At 39.5% G+C, this 23,338-nt stretch overlaps 1 protein-coding gene across 1 annotated transcript; it reads right to left on the bottom strand.

Moving 5' to 3' along the window:
• Positions 1-12,744: 12,744 nt before the first annotated feature.
• NPBWR1 (neuropeptides B and W receptor 1) lies at positions 12,745-13,764 on the bottom strand. Its single transcript, XM_028118965.2, has one exon. The coding sequence runs from the start codon at positions 13,741-13,743 to the stop codon at positions 12,745-12,747; it is 999 nt and encodes a 332-aa protein (XP_027974766.1). The 5' UTR covers positions 13,744-13,764.
• Positions 13,765-23,338: the final 9,574 nt, after the last annotated feature.

Here is a 23,338-nt window from a genome sequence, read left to right on the forward strand (position 1 = left end):
TTTCTGTCTCACATTTAGGTCGTTCATCCATTTTGTGTCTTTTTTCGTGTGTGGTATAAGGAAATGATCCAGTTTCATTCGTCTGCATGTGGCTGTCCAATTTTCCCAACACCATTTGTTGAAGAGACTGTCTTTTTTCCATTGGACATTCTTTCCTGCTTTGTCCAAGATTAGTTGACCATAGAGTTGAGGGTCCATTTCTGGGCTCTCTATTCTGTTCTACTGATCTATGTGTCTGTTTTTGTGCCAGTACCATACTGTCTTGATGATTACAGCTTCGTAATAGAGCTGGAAGTCCGGAATTGTGATGCCACCAGCTTTGCTTTTCTTTTTCAATATTCTTCTGGCTATTCAGGGTCTTTTCGTGTTCCATACAAATTTTAGGATTATTTGTTCCATTTCTTTGAAAAAAGTGAATGGTATTTTGATAGGGATTGCATTAAATGTGTAGGTTGCTCTAGGTAGCATAGACATTTTCACAATATTTGTTCTTCCAATCCATGAGCATGGAACATTTTCCATTTTTTTTTGTGTCTTCCTCAATTTCTTTCATGAGTATTCTATAGTTTTCTGAGTACAGATTCTTTGCCTCTTTGGTTAGATTTATTTCTAGGTATTTTATGGTTTTGGGTGCAATTATAAATGGGATTGACTCCTTAATTTCTCTTTCTTCTGTCTCATTGGTGTATAGAAATGCAACTGATTTCTGTGCATTAATTTTATATCCAGCTACTTCACTTAATTCCTGTATGAGTTCTAGCAGTTTTGGGGTGGAGTCCACATAAAGTATCATATCGTCTGCAAAGAGGGAGAGTTTGATTTCTTCTTTGCTGATTTGGATGCCTTTATTTCTTTTTGTTGTCTTATTGCTGAGGCTAGGACTTCTAATACTATGTTGAATAGCAGTGATGACAGTGGACATCCCTGCCATGTTCCTGCCCTTAGGGCAAAAGCTCTGTTTTTCCCTATTGAGAATGATATTCACTGTGGGTTTTTCGTAGATGGTTTTTATGATATTGAGGTACGTACCTTCTATCCCTACACTGTGAAGAGTTTTAATCAAAAAAGAATGCTGTACTTTGTCAAATTCTTTTTCTGCATCTATTGAGAGGATCATATGGTTCTTGTTTTTTCTTTTATTAATGTATTGTATCACATTGATTGATTTGGAAACATTGAAGCAAACTTGCAGCCCAGGAATAAATCCCACTTGGTCCCAGGGGTTGGTGTTTGTTTACAAGACTGCATGTAGGTATCTTCAAATAGCAGGATGCTTGTTGTCAGAGATACCTAATATTTTATATTACTTGAATTTATCATAGCATTCCCAGACATTTTATGACATTTTAGATGATGTATCTACTTTTATACACTGAGCTTTTCCCAAGTTACTGATTTCTTACTGAATTCTTCAGGTCAATAAGAAGATTCACTAAAATTTCATCAAGTCTGTTACATGGGAGTATGATGTCACAAAGATGGTGACACAGGTCATTTGTGACTTTGCACCTCCTCACAAGAAGAACTAACAGCTATTCCTGGACAAGACACCACTGAGAGAATCCTAGCACATGGGGGTGAGGTTGAGGCACCCCCTGCACCATAGAGACCAAGACAAACCACATTGGAAGGTAAGAGAAATGGCTACAAGCTGACTGCATTGCCCCTCCCCCCCATAGGCTTTGTAGCTCCACACAGAGAGGTCTCAGTCTATGGCTCCTCCAGAGGGAAAAGAGAAACCAGAGGGAAAAATCAGCATTGTGGGTTGCTTTGTGGTGCCTCTACTCTGGTCTTGTCCCCTGGGATCTAAGGGGGATCTGTAAGGTCGATCATTGGGAATCTGACTGTGTCTGTGAATGGGGAAGGGACTTCCTACTACCAGCACTCAGATCTTAGCAGATGAAGTTCATACTTACAGAGTCCAAGTAGTAGTCCCAACCAGCAGCTTCGTTCATTTACAAAACCAAGTCAGTGGTGCAGTCTGACCAGGGAACTGAGTGGGAGTGCAGGTCTGCCTGATTTGGGTCCTCAAAGGAGGGATTTTACCAGTCCTGGGTCCGGGTTTGCCCATGCCCAGGCAGAAGAGCTAAGTCATAGTCCTACCTGCTGTGGAGTGTGGGCCCCAGCCCCATCTGACAGGAAAGGCTGGCAAGGACACATGAAAGCTGAGTAACACAGTGGTGTTAGAGCCAAGAGGTGAGCAGGTAAAGATGATCTCCTTCAGAGCAAAACTAGGAACAGGCATAGAGGTTTCCCTGCTATGCCCAGGTAAAAGAGTTAATTCATAGTCCACCTCAGTGGAGATGGTTCCCAGCCCCTCCCAGCCAGAAAGTCTGTTTAAGAAAACTTGGGAGTTGCCTGAAGTAGGCTATTCCAGCACTGAGAAGGCAAGAGAGCTGAGTCATAGCTCCACTAGCTGCAGAGTATGGTCCTGGCTCCAGCTGATAAGAAGGGCTGACAAGAATACCTGGAAGCTGCTGTATAATCCAGCAACATTCCATCTGAAAAGTCAGCAGGCAGAGCTGATCATCCTCAGAGCAAAGCCAATGGCCCTGTTTGGCCAGGGAACTTGTGGCATGGGTCAGCTTGACTAAAGGCCACAGAGAGGCTTAGTGGTTTTGGAGATGCTTCTCTTGCTGCACTGGGAAGGGAAACTAATTTGTAGTCCCACTTGCTGCTGAATACAGTTTCAGCCTGTCCAACCACGGAACCTTACCAGAACACACAGGAAACTGTATAGCCCATCCAACAGAGCTGTTTACAATAGCGTCAGAATAGAGAGCACAGCCCATAGCTTTCCCTTTCTGCAGGGTAAACCCAGTAGCTTTACCTGATCATGGTATTCAGTGCACACTCTTGCCTGATGTGGGTCACCAAACAACAAGCTGTATAGGCCCTGGGTCCCATCCTGCTGCCCTGCCAGGGAAGGGAAGGTAATTCATAGACCCACCCACCACTGAGTCCCAACTGGATAGAGCCAGACCAGAGAATCCATGCCACCATGGAGCCCATCCTACAGCTTCACTTGGGCAGGGAACCAAATCAGCAATTCTATCCAGCTATTTTCAACTAGTGGCACACTCTCCCACCTCCAACCTCAGAGCTTGAACAGTTGCCTTGCCCAAAAATAGACCCTAATAGCAGGCCCTCTTGCACAAAGATGATGCCAGCAGACACATCGAGAAACCCAAACTTAACTGCCTGGTGAAAAACTGTCTCCACTGAAACAAAACTGCAAAGTCTGGAAGAGGAGATCACTTACTCAAATATTCAGATACCAATGTAAGAAATCAAGAATAACAAAAAAATCAGGTAAATGTCACACACCACACACCACACACCACACACACACACACACACACACACACACAAATAAAGTTCTAATAACTGGCCCTAAAGAAATAGAGATTTATATACTGTCAAAGAATTCAGACTAATCCCCTTAAGGAAATTTGGTGAATTACAGGAACACACAGAGAGACATTTAAATAAAATTAGGAAAACAATGAATGAAAAAAGAAACAAAATAAAACAAGAAGTTCAACAAAGAAATAGAAACTATCAAAAAATACAACCAAAAATCTTAGAGCTAAGAAATACAATAACTGAACTGAAGAATTCAACAGACAATTTCAAAAGCAGGCTCTACTATGCAGAAGAATCAGTGACCTGCAAAATAGGACACTGGAAATTAGCCAGTCAGAGGAACAAAAAGAAGAATGAAAAAGAATGGAAAAAGCCCACTGGACTTATGGGACACAGTGAAAGGAAACAATATTCATATTATGGAAATTCCAGAAGGAGAAGAGAAAGCAAAAGGGACAGAAAGTATATTTAAATCAATAATGGTTGAAAACTGCCCAAACCTGAGAAGAGAAATAGACATCCAGATCCAAAAGACCCAAAGGATCCCAAATGGGTTAAATCGGAATAGAGCTAACCAAACACCAAGGTATGTTATAATTAAATTGTCAAAAAACAAAGAAAGAATTTTGAAAGCAGCAAAAGAGAAAAGTGACATTCATGAGACTATCAGTGAATTTTGCAACAGAAAGATTTCAGGATAGAATGTGATGAGATCTATAAAATATTGAAAGAAAAAAAAACTGTCAACCAAGAATTCTATACTTAGCAAAGCCATTCTTCAGAAATGAAGTAGAGATAAAGACTTTCCTGACCAAAAAAAGCTGGGGGAATTTATTGCCACTAGACCTGCCTTACAAGAAATTCTAAAGAGTCTTTGAGTGAAAATAAAAGAATGTTAATTGGCAACAGAAAAACATAAGAAGGCAGTGTAAAACTCACTGATAATGGCAAACATAAAGTCAAAGTTAGATTCTGTAATATAGTAATGATGACACATAATTCACTTACAACTCTAGCTTAAAATTAAAAAAAAACAAATGTAGTAAAAATAATAATGACAACAAAAAAACCTGTTGTTAATTACACAATATAAAATATAAGTAAATTGAAACACCAATAACCTTAAATGTGAGGTGGGGAGAAGGAAAGGTGTAAAGTGGATAAGAATGTCATTGAAGTTAAGTTATTAATTTAAATGAGGTGCTATAATGTGAAAATATTTGTGTAAGTCTCATGGTAACCACAAGGAAAAATCTGTAGTATTGCACAAAAGAACATGACAAAGAAATCAAACCATACTGATTTCAAAAGACATCAAAACACACACACACACACACACACACACACACACACACTCACACACACACACACACACACACACGACAGCAAGATAAGAAATAAGAAACAATGGATCACAAAACAACCAGAAAACAAGGAACAAAATGGCAATAGTTAAGTCTTTACTTATCAATAATTACTTAAAATGTAAACAGATTAAATTTATCAATCAAAAGACATAGAATGTTTGAAAGAATAAAAACACAAGACCCAGTGATAATGTTGCCTACAAGAGATTCACTTAGCCTTAAAGACACATAAAGATTGAGAGAAAAAAATATTTGAAGCAAATGGTAACAACGACACAACAACTACAAAAGGGTAGCTATACTTATATCAGACAAAACAGACTTTAAAAATGGCAAAACAAGACAAGGAATGTCATTATTTAATGATAAAGTTGTCATTCCATCAAGAAGATATAACAATTGGAAATATTTACGGTCTCAACATCAGAGCACCTATATATAGAAAGCAAAACTAACCAGAGCTAAAAGGAAAAATAAACAACAATACTATAATAGTTGGGGATTTTAATACCTCACTCTTAACAACAGATAGATCATCCAGAAAGAGAATCAATGAGGAAACAGCACACTTGAATGATATAGACCAAATGGACCTAACAGACATACATAGAACATTCTATTCAACAACAACAGAATGCACATTCTTTTCAAGTGCATGAGAAACATTTTCTAGGATAGACCATATGTTAGGGCAGAAAACAAGTCTTAGCAAATTCAAGAATATTGAATTTATACCAAGTATCTTTTCTAACTACAATGGTATGAAACCAGAATTAATGACAAGAGGAAAACTGGAAAAATTACAAATACATTAAAATTAAACAACACTCTTCTGAACAACATATGGATCAAAGAAGATATTAAAGAGGAAATCAAAAAGCATCTTGAGACAAATAAAAATGGAAACACAACATACCAAAACTTATGAGATGCAGCAACAGCAGTTCTAGGAGGGAAGTTCATAGCAATAAATGCTTGTATTAAGAAGCAACAAAGATATCTAAATAAACAACCTAACTTTATACCTTAAGGAACTAGACAAAGAAGAAGATACTGAGCCCAAAGTTAGCAAAGTAATCTAATAAAGATTACAGCAGTGATAAATGAAATAAGAAACAGGAAAACAATAGAAAAGATTAACCAAACTAAAAGCTGGTTCTTAGAAAAAAACAAAATTGACAAACATTCGGCTAGACTGCAAGAAAGAGACAGAACCCCCCAAAAAATTATAAATGAAAAAGAGAACATTACACACAAAACTAGAGAAATAGAAAGGATCATAAGAGGCTACTATGAACAACTATACTATATGCCAACAAACGGGAAAATCTAGAAGAAATGAAAAAAATTTTAGAAACATGCAAACTATAAAGAAAGGAGAGATGAAGAAATAGAAAGTCTGAACAAAATAATTACTAGTAAGGAGATTCAATAAGTAATTTAATATCTTCCAATGAAGAAAAGTCCAGAGCCAAACTGCTTCACTGGTGAATTTTACCAAACATTTATTTTTTTATTTTTATTTTTTTTTAAGATTTTATTTATTTATTTGAGAGAGAGAGAATGAGAGATAGAGAACACGAGAGGGAAGAGGGTCGGAGGGAGAAGCAGACTCCCTGCTGAGCAGAGAGCCCGATGTGGGACTCGATCCCAGGACTCCAGGATCATGACCTGAGCCGAAGGCAGTCGCTTAACCAACTGAGCCACCCAGGCACCCTTTACCAAACATTTAAAGAATTAACACCAACTCTCCTCAAACTCTTCCAAAATAGTTGAAGAGTATGGAACTCCCAAACTCATTTTATGAGGCCAGCATTACCGTGACACCAAAGCCAGAAAAGGATACTACCAGAAAATAAAAATACAGACCAACATTCCTGGTGAATATAGTTGCAAGAATTCTCAACAAAATACTAACAAGCCAAATTCAGTAGCACATTAAGAGGATTATTTACAATGATCAAGTGGGATTGATACCTGGAATGTAAGGATGGCTCAACATATGTAAATCAATCAATGTGATACATCATATTAATAGAATGAAAAAAAATGATCATCTCAATAGACACATAAGAAGTATCTGACAAAATTCAAAATCTGTTCATGATAAAAACTTCTAACAAATTAGGTGCAGAAGAAATGCACCTCAAAATAATGAAAGCCATATATGATAAGCCCACAGCTAATACCATACTCAATGATGGAAGGTTGAAAGGTTTTTCTGTGAGATCAGAAACAAGACAAGTGGGCTTACCCTCACCACTACTCTTCATCATAGAGCTGGAAGTCCTTGCCAGGGAAATCAGGCAAGAAAAGAATTAAAAGGAATCAGAATTCCAATTCAAAAGAAAGAAGTCAAATTGTCCTATTTGTATATGCATGATTTTAAATGTAGAAAATCCTAAAGAGTTCATTAAAAACTGTTAGATATAATCAACAAATGCAGTAAAGTGGCAGGATACAAAGTTAACAGACAAAAATCAGTAGCATTTCTATGTACTAACACTGAATTATCTGAGAAAGAAATAAAGAAAATGATCCCACTTACAATAGCATCAGAAACAATATAATGCTTAGGAATAAACTTAACCAAGGAAGTGAAAGATCTCTACTCTGAAAACTACAAGACATTGATGAAAGAAATCAAAGAAGGTACAAATAAATGGAAAGGTATCCCATATTCATGGATTGGAAATTAATATTGTTAAAATGTCAATAGTACCCAAAAGTCATCTGTAGATTCAATGCAATCCCTATCAAGATCCAATGCCATTTTTATAGTAGAAAAAACAATCCTATAATTTAAATGGAACCACAAAAGACCCCAAATAGCCAAAGCAATCATGAGAAAAAACAAACTGGGAGGCATGACCCTTCCTGATTTCAAGCTTTACTTTAAAGATATATGTACCCCTATGTTTATTGCAGCATTATTTATAATAGCAAAGATATGAAAACAACCCATGTCTATCCATAGATGAATGGATAAAGAAGTGATATATATGTGATGGGATATTACTGAGCCATAAGAAGGAATGAAATCTTGCCAATTGCAACAACATGAGGGTATAATGCTAAGTGAAATAAGTTAGTCAGAGAAAGACAAACACCATGTGATTTCACTCATACGTAGAATTTAAGAAACAAAGAAAAAAGAGGCAAACATAAACCAGACTCTTAAATATAGAGAACAAACTGTTGGCTGCCAGAGGGGAGGTGGATGGGAGAACGGGAGATACCGTTCAAAAACAAAACAAAACAAACAAACAAACAAACAAACAAACAAAAACACCTGAACACCTCTGCTGATAACCCAGTCTTTGTTAGAGAGAAAAAGATGCTTTGTGCACAAAAACATGCTGAGCTGACTCCCCAGGCCATGGTGCAATGGGACATCTGGTCAAAGATGGCATTTGAGGCATTTGCTGGGAATGCAAACTACTCTTGCTGCCAGTAGGTATTTGTCAAAAGAGAAAGCCTGTGCTGGATTGTGGGAAGCATGCAGTTCATCCATTTTAACAGTTTCTCAGAGATATCATTTTAACTTTTGTTCCCTTTCCCCATTTTTTAAATTGATGTGATATATTTTCATGTAACCTTATAAGATATGATATAAATAAATAAATGCACCTTGCCCTAAACTGAAGGACAGTGCCATCCATTGCAAAACTCTATTCTATATAAACAGAAGTACTATTGACATTCTATTTTTCATAAATGGTGCATCCTAGAGCACAAGTTCATATGTATAAAGCATGCAGATTACAGTCAGTTGAGGGAAGAATGCAGCCAGCCCTGGTCCAGAAATTTTTATTCTTATATAACCTTTAAGCAACACCATGCACCTTCAAGATTCTGAATTAGGATTGAAGTTCTATTAGTAAATCTTATCCCTTATCCTCCCTTTGTATCACATGATGAAATAGTAGGTATATCTTGTTTAATCCATTAAATATTTCAAAGACATCGATGTTTTCTATGGTCTAATAATTCTGAATTATACACTGCAACCAATTTCATCTCTGCTGGAACAGGATGAGACAATGCCTAAAAGAGGAAACAGATGGCTCTGATTGGTCTTGATTAGTCTTTGTGTGCCTAGCCAAATGGACCCAGTTCCTTGCATCTCAGTTTTCCTCTATATAAAATGGGACTAAAATGCCAGACCCAAAGCTATCCTAGTAAAGACCACTATGTGAAGCATTCTCTGATTCCTTCCTTACTCTGGATAAGCATAGATGAGTGCCATCCGTGGTGGGATATTGTTTCTTGTTTTTCAAGCCTGTTACTGAGGGAAGGGAAGCTTTCTCTCTCTCTCTCTCTCTTTTTTTAAGATTTTATTTATTTATTTATTTGACAGAGAGAGAGCAAGCACAAGCTGGGGAAGCGGCGCAGAGGGAGAGGGAGAAGCAGGCTTTCTGCCAAGACAGGGGCCCCATGTGGGGTTCGACCCCAGGACTCCGGGATTGTGACCTGAGCTGAAGGCAGATGCTCAACCGAGTCACCCACGAAAGCTTTCCCTAAATGTGAAAGGTTTTCTGGTTAGCCCCCTTCACCTTACACACATGTGAACCATGTCTGTGCTTACTGTTAACTGAAATAGTAACGGTGTGCTAATAACATAAGCAATTTCTCTCCCATTTCACTCTCTATATAAGTTGCTCAAATATTAAACAAACGAGGTTTATGATTATATGTAAAAGCTTATCATGCTTTTTCTGCCGGCATATGTCGCAGAGTTTTTGTGCTAATCAGCAGTTAAACACCATATTCACACTCAACTAAAATCAGTGGCGGGGGGAGTTCATTCTTAATCTTTCCCTGTCGAATACTTCTATTTATTCATTGCTTACCCATGAGATAACTTTTCCTCAAAGGCACTAAGGTGACTAACTTATGGATCCCATGTTCTCAAGCAATAGAATATTCACTTATCACACATAACACTTCAGCTTTTTTCCCCAGAATGTTTCAGCTTTTATTTTAAACTGAGCTTCTCTCAGTATGGACTAGCAGCATGTTTGCATTTCTCAAGTGAAAGATGAAGCACACACATTACATAACTAGTAAAGTAGTTACATATCTTAGTAAAAGATAACTAAAACCAAATAAACATTTTTAAACATCAGAAATGGTATAACCAAACAACATAGTTTACACAAAGACTGCAAGAATTCCACACAGAGTTAAGACATCATTTGCAATAGAATGATGTAAGTAAAATCTATTTGTACATGGCTGTTTTTTATTCTACCTAGTACCTAAGGCATAAAAAGGAAGGCTGAGACATACAGTTTGGATTTCTACATGCTAATATGAAGGCAACAACCTAGAAATGACAACACAATAGTTTATACAATGACTTAGAAAGCCGGGGTGAAACTGAACTGAGTCCTAATCCCCCACACACCATACTAGGACCCCTACCCATGCCTCGCTGTAGCCAACACAGCGATGTCAGTCCATCTTTTCCAACAGTCCTCTCCAAGATTCTGAGACAGCCCCCAGGTGAATCTGTGGCCAGGATGACACAGTAGACAGATGGATCACTCAGCTGTCCCCCACTCTGTGTCCAGAGAATATCAAAGTACAGCTATCTGTTTATGAAAACAGATGAGGTTTCAAATCCTCATGATTGCAACTGGCTGTGTTTGTGGCCAAATATCCACTTGACTCTTTGTCCATCACCTTAGATAATGTGGCAGTTACTCTAAGCTTAAAACTTTAATTTTAAAAAAAGTACTGATTCATAAAAGAATTTTGTGAATCATAAAGAAAATCAATAAAATGTTTCCAAGAAATTTGAAAGATACTGCAATGAATTCCAAGAGGTCTCTGAAGCCCACCAGCAAAGGACTGCTCAAAGGTACAACATTCAAAATGCAATGGAGACATAAAAAAACAAAGCTGTATTTTGCACAATTTACTATTATTGATTACTAGAGGTAGAAGGTTTCTAAATTTACATTTTTTAACTGATAGCTATGAATTACTGTTACTAATAACTCTGAGGGCTAAGGAATCAATTCTCATTCACTAAAATCAGAAAGGGAGTTTGCTTTCTCCCACCCAAAGGAGACTTTTTCCCTTCTATAGACTTTATTTTTATTTTTTATTTTTTTATTTTATTATGTTATGTTAATCACCACACATAACATCATTAGTTTTTGATGTAGTGTTCCATGATTCATTGTTTGCGTATAACACCTGGTGCTCCATTCAGTTCCTTCTATAGACTTTAAAAGATATTTTGTACCTAAATAATTGAGAAATTGAGTCACGCACATCAAACAAAGCAAGCAAAACCTGCCGGGAACACTCACACTCTTTTTCGCACCTAACACTGCACTATAAGAAACAAGCATTTCTATAAATTTTCATTCCTGTTTGGAATTAATCCCAAAGAAAAACTAACCCTTTGAAACACTGTAATCAAGGGCTATAGTCTGGTTAAGGCTCTGCTCTCATGTCTGAGGTGTAAACTGCAGATGGTTGGGTAAACCTAAGCCTCAGTCCTCTCTTAATCCATTTTTGTCTCCCTTAAGTGAAGATAAAAATAAAGATAGGGTGCTGGCCAGGCTCCCTTGTGATTACAGAACTAGATTATTTACCAGATTCACCGGACTAGCACTAAGGAATAGCTTCCTGTGGAAAGGAACCCAATAGAGGAAAATATGAAGATGTCAGTCATTTCAGCTTCCTGGCTCTCCTTCAGGCGAAAGGGATGAAGAATATGAGGAGAAAGGGATAGAAGGAACGGATACACATTTCACTTTCATGTGGTCCTCACAGAAACTTGTGAGATTAGGACATATATATATTTATAAAGTTCTCAGTCCGAAAAACAATGCACGAAGATTTGCAACGAACTGGTCCAAGCCGTATGAGAGATCACCTGGGGCAAAGGGACATAGCAGTACTGGTCAATTGTGGAAAGCGGCGAGGACTGGTAACCCAGAGGTGTTAAGATGCCATTTAGCGTGTGCAGAGCTCTATTTTCGGAGGCTCGGGGCCGGGCAGCAGGCCCCGCAAGGGGGCGCCACAACCGCGCGCCTGGGAGACTCCCGGTTCCAGGCCTTTCCTAGCAGTGCGAGCTGGGTTCCCCCAAAGTCTGAGAGTGGTGGAGCATTTTCAACAAAAAGTAGGAGTAGGGAAAAGGAAAAGCAGAGAGAAAAGGAGCTAAAACAGGAAGGGGGGATTATCACTGTTCTCCTCACCATTGTAGGTAGTCACAGCCAAGCTCCAACCACCTTCACCCAATCCCGCTAGATACACACGCATGCACATACACTCCCGCGCCCTCCACGAGACCCCCTGCACCTTAGAGCGCTGGGCGCCGAACCCAGGAGCCTTGACCCTTTTCCCCAGCGATTAGGACGAGCGGAGAGGCGCTAAAGGTCCTGACCAGGCTGCTCGCCAGTTTTGAGCAAAGGCGCGGGCAGTCGCTGCCGGAAACCGAAGTAGCAAGGTGCAGGGCGAGCGCGGAGCCGACGCCTGGGGGTATCCTCGAGCCTCTTCTAGACACCACCCCCATCCCCGCCTCCCCGCATTCCGGGATAGCGCAGAGGGCTCCACCTAGAGCCTGGGTTGCGAAGGCTCTGGGCGGGTGGAGGGGGGGGGACCGGCAGGGGGTTCCCAGGACCACTGCCGCCCTTCTCCCCTCTTCCTGCCCTCCCCTGTCAAATTCGGGGGTCAACTCGGTGGCCTTTGGCATTAGAGAGAGTTCCGCCTGGGTTCTCAGACTCAACAGTCCTTATACTTAGTGTGCTCTTGCATCATCTGGAGGGCTTGGCAAATTCAAATTGAGGGCGCAGCCCTAGCGCGTCCGATTCCCTATGTCTGAACCGGAGCCCAAGAATCTGCATCTTTAGCAAGTTTTCGGGGTTGGGGACAGGAGACTGCAGCTCAGGGAAGCCTCCAGAGCGCCGCGGGCGCCCGCTCCCTCTGCACCGGCCGGGGCTAGAGCGGGCAGGACTGGGGCGCAGGGCGCGCGGAGGGGGGCGGGAGGATGTCAGGCGGCAGCGCGGCAGGCCAGCAGCTGGCGGAGGCTCCTGCGGAAGCTGTCGTCTAGGAAGGCATAGAGAAAGGGGTTGAGGCAGCTGTTGGCGTAGCTCAGGCTGGTGATGAAGTAGGAGAGCGCGATGACAAGCGGCGTCTGCGGGAGGTCAGTGGTGAGCGCCACCACGGTGCTCAGGTGGTAGGGCGTCCAGCAGAGGAGGCACACGGCCAGGATCGCCACCACCAAGAGAGTCACCCGCTTCTTAGCGCGGTCCAGAGCCTTGGCGTTGCTGTCCAGCCGTATGGCGCGCAGCCGGCACAGCAGGATGCTGTAGAGGACGCAGATGGTGGACACGGGGATGGCGAAGCCGAGCACAAGCGTGTAGAGGCGGCTCGCCCGCCACCAGAAGGCTTCCGGCTGCGGGAAGACCAGCACGCACTGGCGCCGGCCCTGCTCGTCGTCGAGCCGGGCGAACACCGCGAAGGGCAGCACGACCAGCGTCACGAGCCCCCACACGGCCAGGCTCACAGCGCGTGCGGCGCTATACGTGCGGCCAGCCACCCGGCGCGACTCGGCTGTGGCCAGCACTACCAGGTAGCGGTCGGCGCTCATGACCGTGAGGAAGTAAAGGCTGGAGAATGTGTTGTACTGGTCGATGGCCACGATGAGCTTGCACATGAGCTCCCCGAAGGGCCATTGCTGCAGCAAGAAGTCAGCGATGTTGATGGGCAGCACAAGCGTGAAGAGCTCGTCGGCGATAGCCAGGTTGAGGATAAACAGGTTGGTGACGGTCTTCATGCGGGGCGCCCGCAGCAGCACGTACAGCACTGCCGAGTTGCCAGCCAGCCCCACTGCGCAGATCACCGCGTAGACGACGGGCACCGCCACCGCCAGCGGCGGCGGCAGTGGCAGCGGCGGCGGCGGCGGGCTCGACGCGTTGGGGCAGCCCAGCGCAGGGCCCAAGCACGACGTGTTGGCGGGCCCTAGCTCCGAGAATGATGCGTTGTGCATGTCGGCGAGGGCAGTGGGGCCGGCGACCCCGTTTCCTCCACCAACGCCCTGCGAGGCTCGCAGTTTCCCCAGCCGGCGTCTGCGCTGACCTGCGCTCCAAGTCCTTCTGTGACTTCTCCGCGGGAGGCTTGTTCCTGGCAGTCTTTTTAGCCCACCGTCGCCGCGCACTCCCGGGCTGCAAAACAGAATTGAAAGCACGGGTTACGATGATCGACGTGCAACTATATCCAGAGGTGCGGGTCCGAGGGGTGGGGAGGGGTGGCGCGGCGCCCCAAATCTGCCCCCACGTGATCGTTCTCTGCTACCTGTTGAAATCTTATTCTAACCAGATGAATACATCGAACAAAGTGCTACAGAGAAAAAGAGTCCTTACCCTTTATAGGAAAACTACAAACCAGTGTCCTCTTCTTTAAGACGCCCCTGGCCGACAAGGGTCTCCCTTGGTTCGGTGGTCCCTCCCTAGTAGCAAGTTCAGTAGCAGTCTCTCTCTCACCTAGCTGGCCCAGGGAAGGGGCTCCTTTTCTGGAGCGGTCAGGAGAGGAGGCCGCCGGCTGCGGGGACCGCTGCGGCGGCAGCCAGCCGGAAGTCCCCCTTCCTGCTTCTGCCCCAGGCGGCAGTTTGCGTCTCCGCGGGTCCAGCCTGCGCTCCTGGAAGCTTAGGGATGGCGCAGCCGCAACTGTTCTCCGCTGACCCGACCGCCTCCCCCACCACCCCCACCCCAGAGATGGGACAGAGAACCGCATTACTCATAAATCCTTTTTTCCTTCCATATGAACGTCACTCCATTTGAATTAATAAAAAGCTCTCCTGTTAAGAATTAAATTTAAGAGAAACAAAACAGGGGTATTGGTGGTGGTCTCTTTTAATAGAGCAATGTAGTTGAGGCTCCCATTCTATTTTTTTTAGATTTATTTATTCATTTATTTTTTTGGCAGAGAGACAGAGCACAAGTAGGCAGAGCGGCAGGCAGAGGGAAGGGGAGAAGCAGGCTCTCTGCTGAGCAGGAAGCCGGTCGTGGGGCTCGATCCCAGGAATCTGGGATCATGACCTGAGCCAAAGGCAGACGCTCAACCACTGAGCCACCCAGGCGCCCCTCCCATTCTATTTTTTAAAACACTATAGCCCAAATGGGCTAATGTAATTTTAAATTTTAAGTTACATTTATTCTACATAGCTATACAGAAGGGAGAAGTGAATGTAATTTTAAAAATGGAAATCACCCGTTTTCTAATACTCTGGTCTTCTCAGGATTATAAAATCGTTAATAACAAATAATGGTGGACAATTTGAGATACTTTAGTCTATAAATATACATATAAATAATGATTATTAACCAAGACAAACTGCTTCTGAAAGCCTTTTAGTGTACTACGACTTAATGCATATTTTGTAAAATGTTCAGGTTGTTCAACACACTGCCCTGAGTCTTATACACAAATTCCTGATTCTCCCGGTAAGAGAACTACTCTGCAGTAGTAGCAGTGGCCAAGCGAGGCAGAGCAGGGCAGATATGGGGCAGATCTGGGCTGCAATCTTCCCATCTGGCAGAGCTGGAGTCCTTCCACTACAGAAAGGGGAACTCACCGAAGGCACCTCACCTTTGAGGACAGAATGAAATTAACTCAATATTGGTTCTCCCGTTCCTATTTTCTTCCTCCACCTTCCCTTTGGGAGAGCAGCAAATCAAAACACAGGATTCTAATCTACTTCCCTCAAACAAATTTCTTTCCCACAAAAGCAGGCAAAAGTTCAAATAAAGTGCATTTTTTGGTCTTTATGAAGCATTTTTAGAGCAGTGGTCCTAAGACACTCAGAAGGAGACTGGAAGTAGCCAGTAGAAGAAGCCTCTGGGGGCAGAAATACAAATGCTTTTCTTTACCCACTCATTCTCTTTTTACTGGGATCTGCATAAATCGGCTCCCTTGCAGTTTTGCACTTTGTATAAAGAAAATGACAGGAAAGTCAGGCTATGTCCATGAGGTAAAATATGTGAGAAAGCATCATATAATGTTAAGTGAAACAAAAAAGAAAGCTTATACATAAAATATATAAAATGTATATATAATACATACAGATAAACATGGATGTATATCTGTGGGTATGTATGTATGTGTATGCATACATATATATGTATATAGTTATATAGTTGCTTAGTTTTCAAATATTTGGAGATTTTCCAGTTTTTTAAATTATTGATTTCTAGCTTAATGCTTAATTACACTGTGAACAGAATACATAATCAATATGATTTCAATTCATTGGTATTTGTTGAAACACTGCCCTACAGTAGTTATTTTTCTAATTAGTTCATGTATACTTTAAAATAATGTGTGTTCTGTATTTGTTGGGTGCCAAACTCTAGGTTATGTCAACTAGTCAAATTTACTATTATGTTCCTTAAATCCTCTCTCTCTATTGGTATCTTTATCTGATTGTTTTATGAGTTACTGAGAGATATTGTTAAAAAATACCAATCAATAATTAGATTTCTCTATTTTTTAAATTTGTTAATTTTTGATTGCATAATTTGATGGTGTTTTATTAGATGCACACAAATTTAAGATTGTTATTTTTTTTGTGGACTGAACTCTTTTCTCATTATAAAATATCCTTCTTTAACTGGGTTACTACTTGTATGTAGTCTCTTTTGTTTGGTATTATTAAAGCTATTTCTCTTAGTATTATCATGGAATATCCTTTCTTAAATCTTTTTACTTTAAACTTCTCTTTGTCCTTATGTTTAAAACATGTCCCATGTAAACATGATACAGGTTTTTTTGATCCAATCTGACAATATTTGTCTTTGAGTTGGAGTATTTAGCTCATAATGTATTTAATGTAGTCATAGATAATATTAGGGTATACCTACTATGTTATTCTTTGTTCTCTGTTTCTCCTATCTTGTTTTCACCCTTTTTTTCCTCTCTTATTTTTTCTGGATTAAGATTTATTGTTTCATTATTCAGTTTCCCACTCCTACATTCCTTTATTCAAATGGTTGAAATAAAAATTGGATATGAAATTCTAGATTTTCAGTATTTTTATTTCAGCAGTTTAAATGACATTCCATTTTCTTTTTGCCTCCATTGTTTCTATTGGAAAAGTGGTTTCCAGTCTTACTGTAGCTTTTTTGAAGGTATTTTTCCTTTTTTCTATAACTGTTCTTAAATTATGTCTCTGATTTTGTCTTTTGGCAGGCAAATAAGATGAGCTAGGAGTGATTTTCTTTCCATTTATGTAGGTTTGGATTTTTAAGATTTCTAAATCTGTAACTTGATCTTTTTTTGTATTCAATTTTGGAAAATCCTTAGCATTCTCTCTTCAAGTTACTGCTTTGTCTTCTTCCCTCCTACTGGGACTCCAATTACATGTGTGTTAGATCTTCATGCTCTTTTCTGCATTTCCTACCCTTCTCCCCCTCTCTACTTCAATCTGGTCCCTTAAGTCCTGGCTTTCTTGATCGTTCCCCAGTGTCTTCAAACGGCTGTCAGTTTTGTTCCTCAATTTCTATGGTAGCTCATAACAGGAGGGTTTGTATGATACAGCTAATTCATCATAGCTAAGAGTAGAAGTTAATATCTAAAGTTTTCTATACAGCACAATATATGTGTATGTGTGTTTTCATATACATAATTATGTGTAGATATGTGTAATTATGAAAGCATATACATTAAAATGTTAAAAGATATTTTGGTAGAATATAAATTTGGCAGTGATTTTTATTTTCTCTGTACTTTTGTGAATTTCCCAAACATTTTTTTATAGTGAAGACATATTACTTTTATATTAGTAAGAAAATAATATTTGTAAAAATCACCACAGTAGTACTTTGTGGTCATAAAATACTGACTATTGAGAATAAATTAAGAATATATAGGGAAGATATTTCTTCCAGCACTTGTGAAATTACTATAAACACACATACACACACAAGCAGTGAATAAACAGATTTATAAAATATATTTTTATTTAGAAACATACCTTATATACTCTGAAGTTCACATTAACCCAAAAGAGATTTCCAATAGCAATTTGTACTGCTTGAAGCAATTTCCTTATTAATAAGAAAATGTTAAATTCCAACCTCTTATTTTAAAAAGTATGCAATTAAATATTTGAATCATGAGTACTAAGAATATTAATATCTAGTATAATCACAGTGTCCTAGTTTAGTGTTACTAAAACTTTCAAAATTGTTTTTCCTCAGCCCAGAAAAAGAAGGGTATTCAAGGCAGAAATGAAAAGGTGGAAACATCAAACTCATAGAACTTGTCATGGTGAAAGACTGAATGTTTTGTTCCTAAAATCAGCAATAAGACCAGGATGTCTTCTCTCCACACTTCTATTCAACTTTATATGGCAGGTTCTAGCCAGTATAATGAGGAAAGAAAAATAAAAAACATTCAGATTGGGGACAAAGAAGTAAAACTATCATTATATGAAGATACTATAATTGTCTATTAAGAAAATCCCATGGAATCTACAAAAACACCAATAAAACTAAAATGAGTTTAGTAAGAATACAGGGTACCATTAAAAAGACCTATTGCATTTTTATATACTAATATGATCAGAAGTTTAAAATTATTTAATTTTTTTAATGTGATATGTGCTTTAATACCAACAGTGAATATACAATGTATGCAGTAGATATAAAGAATCAGCCCAGAAGTGTCAGAGAAAGCTGGGACAAGTGGTCATTCCTAGATGAGGACCTAGGAATATATCAGATGGAAAGTGATGGGAAGGAGAGTGCAAGTGAGGACAATGCAGGCAGGGTACATGGAGAGAGTTAGGCAATGTAAAGTGATTGTATTCTGTGAATTTATATATATATAGAGAGAGAGGACAATGCAGGCAGGGTACATGGAGAGAGTTAGGCAATGTAAAGTGATTGTACTCTGTGAATTTATATATATATATATATATTAGGGTAGGGTTGTGTTTTATTTGGGTAGAGGGTAATATACAAAGATTTCTGTTAATTTTAATTTTAATACAAGCATCAGGAGGGCAGGGTTTTCTTTTAATTTTTTTTAATTTTTCATTATGTTGAGTTAGCCAACATATAGTACATCATAAGTTTTTATTGTAGTGTTCAACAATTCATTAGCTGTGTATAACATCCAGTGCTTATCCCAACACATGCACTCCTTAACCATTTACCATAGTATCAAACAGTACCTAGGGATTAATCTTACAAAAGATATGAAAGATTTATACACTGAAAGTTACAACACATTGCTTAAAGAAATTAAAGACCTAAAAAAATGGAGAGATAGTCCATGTTCATAGGTCAAAAGACTCAGTATTGTTAAGATGTCAGTCCTCCCTAAATTGATCTTTAGATCAATGCAATCCCACTCAAAATCTTATCAGCTTTCTTACTATTGTTGTTTGGTGGAGAAAGAATGTATAAATTAACAAATTATATAGTTGATAAACTGATTTTAAATTCATTTGTAAATAAATTATCTAGGATAATTGCTAAAGCAATTCTGAAAAAGAAAAACAAATTCAGAAGGCCAAAACTATTTGATTTCAATACTTATTATCATGTAATTGAGCCATTCTACTCCTGGGTATTTATTAAAAAGAAAAGGAACTGTATGTTCATACAAAGCCTTGCACATAAATGTTCATGGTAGCTTTACATAAAATAGCCAAAAACTGGACACAATGCAAATGCCCATCAACATGTTAATGGATGAACAAACTATAATATAACCATACAATGGAATACTATTCAACAATAAAAAGGAATAAAGTAAAGATGCACACACTACAACATGGATAAATTTAAAAATGAGTATGCTAAGTGACAGAGCCCAGGCCAAAAAAAAAAAAAAAAAAGTACATTCTATATGATTGTATTTATTAAAACTCTAGAAAATTCAAGCACTCTATTGTGACAGAAACCAGATAAGTTTTTGCTTGAGGAAAGAGATGGAAAGTGCCGGGCAGGGAGGGACAGGAGAGCAGGATTACAAAGGAATGCAGGGAAGTTTATTGTGTGTCAATTATAATACCTTAATAAAACTAATTAGAAAATAACATATGGGGAAGTGCCTGGGTGGCCCAGTCAGTTAAGCATCTGCCTTTGGTTCAGGTCATGATTTCAGCGTCCTGGGATTGAGCCCCATATTGGGCTCCCTGCTCAATGGGGAGTCTGCTTCTCCCTCTCCCCTTGCCCTTGTTTGCACCCTCTCTCTCTCTCTCTCTCTCTCTCTCTCTCATGTGCGTGCTCTCTCTCTCTCTGTAACAAATAAATAAAATATTTTTTTAAAAGAAAATAACATATGGGAAGACAGGAGATGGGACTTGGTCATCTAGGGCAAGAAGTTGAAACTGAGACCCCTGCACACATACAACCGCTGCAGAGGGCTCTCAAAAACTCCACCCAGCAATTCAGAAGACAGGAAAGGAAAATTGTTTTTAACTTAGTTGAAGGAAACAAAAACCTACGCCAAACAGTATACTCCAACCCTTATTTCAAATGGATCTGGAGTCCAGATTTGCCCTAACCATTTCCAACAATCTCTATGCATTGAAATCAGTATGAATTCTGCTCTCCATCCAAAATAGTAGCCATAATTCTGAAGCTGATGCATGTCTTTTTCATCCATGTTTTCATACTTTTTTGTACATTTTTTGTACCCAAAATGCATCTTATATTGCTTTGAATATCTTAAACATTTACACAAATTCTTTCATCTAGGTATATTTCTTCACTATGCTTTTACCCAGATTTCCCTATTTGATACATTATTATTTAGCTACAGTTTTAATCCTTTATAGTATTTTCTTACATGCAAATGCCATAGCTTGTCTTAAAAATGCATTTTATCTCTATCCCTGACCCTCCTTTATTCCTTATATTCCTTTCATCCTTCCCATTCCTAATTTCATTACTTTTACTCCTAATATTCTTATTTGTACTTTATTTTTTCTTAAGAATTTTGCTAGACTATTTTCCAAGGTTCAGTTTTTTGTTATTCATCCTATTCTTTCTCTTTTTTTAAATTGAGATATAATTGACATATAACATTGTATTAATTTGAGGTATACAACATAATGATTTAATATATGTATATAATACAAAATGACTATCACAGTAGGCTTAGTTAACATTCATCTCACCTCATATAGTTACAAATTTTTTTCTTGTGACAAGAAGTTTTAAGTTTTACTCTCTGGACAACTTTCAAATATGTAACAGTATTACTAACTATAGTAACCATCCGGTATGTTACATTATATCATAGGACTTATTTATCTTATAACTGAAATTTTGTACCTTTTTACTACCTTCACCTATTTTGCTCACCCCTCACCCCCCACCTCTGGCAACCACCAATCTGTCCCCTGTATGTATGGGTTCAGTTGTCTTTCTAACTTTTAAATGTAAACTTTATATTTTTTAAAACATATAAGTGAGATCATACAGTATTTGTCTTTTTCTTTCTAATTTGTTTCACTAGGCATAATGCTCCTAAGGTCCTTCTTTGTTGTTGCAAATGGCAGGATTTTCTTCTTTCTCATGGCCAAATATTACTCCATTATATATATTTTTTCCCGTAGTGGTGCACTAATTTACATTTTACAATTATAATTTACAGCAGTGCATAGAATTCCCTTTTCTCCGCACTGCTTCCAATACTCATCCACTGCTGTTTTTTTTGACAAGCATTCTTTTTTTTAAGATTTTATTTATTCATTTGAGAGAGAGAGAGAGCATGAGTGGGGGGTGGGGGTGGGTGATGAGCAGAAGGAGAGGGAGAAGTAGGCTCCCTGCTGAGCAGGTAGCCTGACACGGTGCTTGATCCCATGGCCCCAGGATCATGACCTGACCCAAAGGCAGACTCAACCATCTGAGCCACACAGGCACCCCAACGACAAGCATTGTAACAGGTGTGAGATGATATATCATTGTACCAATCAACCTCCATCCTACAAGTTCTCATATGTACTGCTAGCATCAGTCATATATAAGTATTTTGTCATTTCCATGATTTTTTTTCACCCAAAAATTATTTGGAAATTTTTACAAAATTTTAAAATTTAAGATCATATGAGTTTTGGCTGGCAATAATTGGTTGTTCAAAGCAATTCTAGGAACATTGTATTCAATGATAATAGCTTAGAGATAAGTAAAATTAATGACAGAAATATAAAGAATGGGAGGGAGGAATTAGGAGTATTCTGTTATAAGGTACCTATACTACCCATAAGTGGCTATAGTACCATTTGAAAGTAGACTTAATTGTAAACTCTAAGGCAACTACAAAAAAAAAATTAAAGAACAATAATATGCTAAAAGAGGAGAGAAAATGAGATAATATAAAATGTACAATTAAAATCAGAAGTGGCAGAAATAAAGTGGAAGACTAAACAAGAAATAAATAAAAAACAAAGGCAATAAATAGAAAACCGCTACAAATATGGTAGATATTAATCCATCTATACCAATAATTACTCTAAATGAGAATGGTCTAAATATATCAATAAAAAGACAGAAACTGTCAGAATGGATAAACAAACAAGACCCAACTATATGTGATTTATAAGAAACTCATTTTAAACATAAAGGCACAGATAGAGTAAAAGTAAAGGAACAGAGAGTGACATTAGCATCATGGTGACAAAAAAATGTCCCTCATTTTTTGTTTCCTTCATTTGACATCAAAAATTTGGCATCCATCCACAAACAGAAGTGCTTCTGTGGGATTTGTGGGACCATACACCAAGGGCCTTGGGAGGAGTCTTGCCCATTGGTGCATTAATTAATAGGCAAATGGAGGGCAGCACTAGCTATGGAACTACAAGAAACCATGAACTTGTTCTGCCCCTCTTGGCCACCATCTGGGAGTGTGTACACCACACTGACTTGGGTGGTGGCCTTAGGACAAGAAAATTTTTGTGGAAGTCCAGCAGTATAGGTTTCCAAAGGAAAAGTCCAGTATTTTGTTGGAGTAAATTTTGGACTTACTGGAATAGGTAAGAGGAACAGCTTGTCTTTGCTGGCATCACTCCTCACCCAAGGCAGTACAGCTTACAGCTAAACTAGATGACCTGTGATTTCTCTCACGGGGAAACTGAAAGCCAATGAATGAACATCCAACTTCCTGAACTATCTGGGATAATGCTTAGGAGACTACTTTCTCTCATGCAGCATCCAGAGCATTAAAAAAGAAGCTCTGTGATAGGGGAGGGAGCAGATAGGAAGAGCAGCATGGCATGTAGGATTCTCAGAAGGCATTAAAGGGATATGGTTCCTGATGATGACATTCTAGACTCAGTCAGAAAGCTTCACAAGACACAGGGAAAAATCTCACCTGCAGATCCCCCCAACTGTCCTGCAAGCACCCCCAGCTCACTGCATGCCAAACACACACTTCCTCCCACTCTTTGGCTGGCTCCCTGTGCATACCCCTGAGGGATGCAAGGTGAGCAAGCTCTGGCAGGCAAGGAGCACAGGCAGAAAGCAGGCCAAGGTCTGTGAGCAAAGGAGAAACCACACACTTGAGCTACAGTGCCACCTTCAGGAAAACATAACAGAAGTTAGCACCCAGTATGATTTGTAGGATCCAGAAAA

Source organism: Eumetopias jubatus, unplaced genomic scaffold (genome assembly GCF_037043125.1).
Source record: "Eumetopias jubatus isolate StellerSeaLion01/CBP00866 unplaced genomic scaffold, mEumJub1_p1.0 scaffold_4, whole genome shotgun sequence".
In the NCBI taxonomy this organism is placed as follows: Eukaryota; Metazoa; Chordata; class Mammalia; order Carnivora; family Otariidae; genus Eumetopias; species Eumetopias jubatus.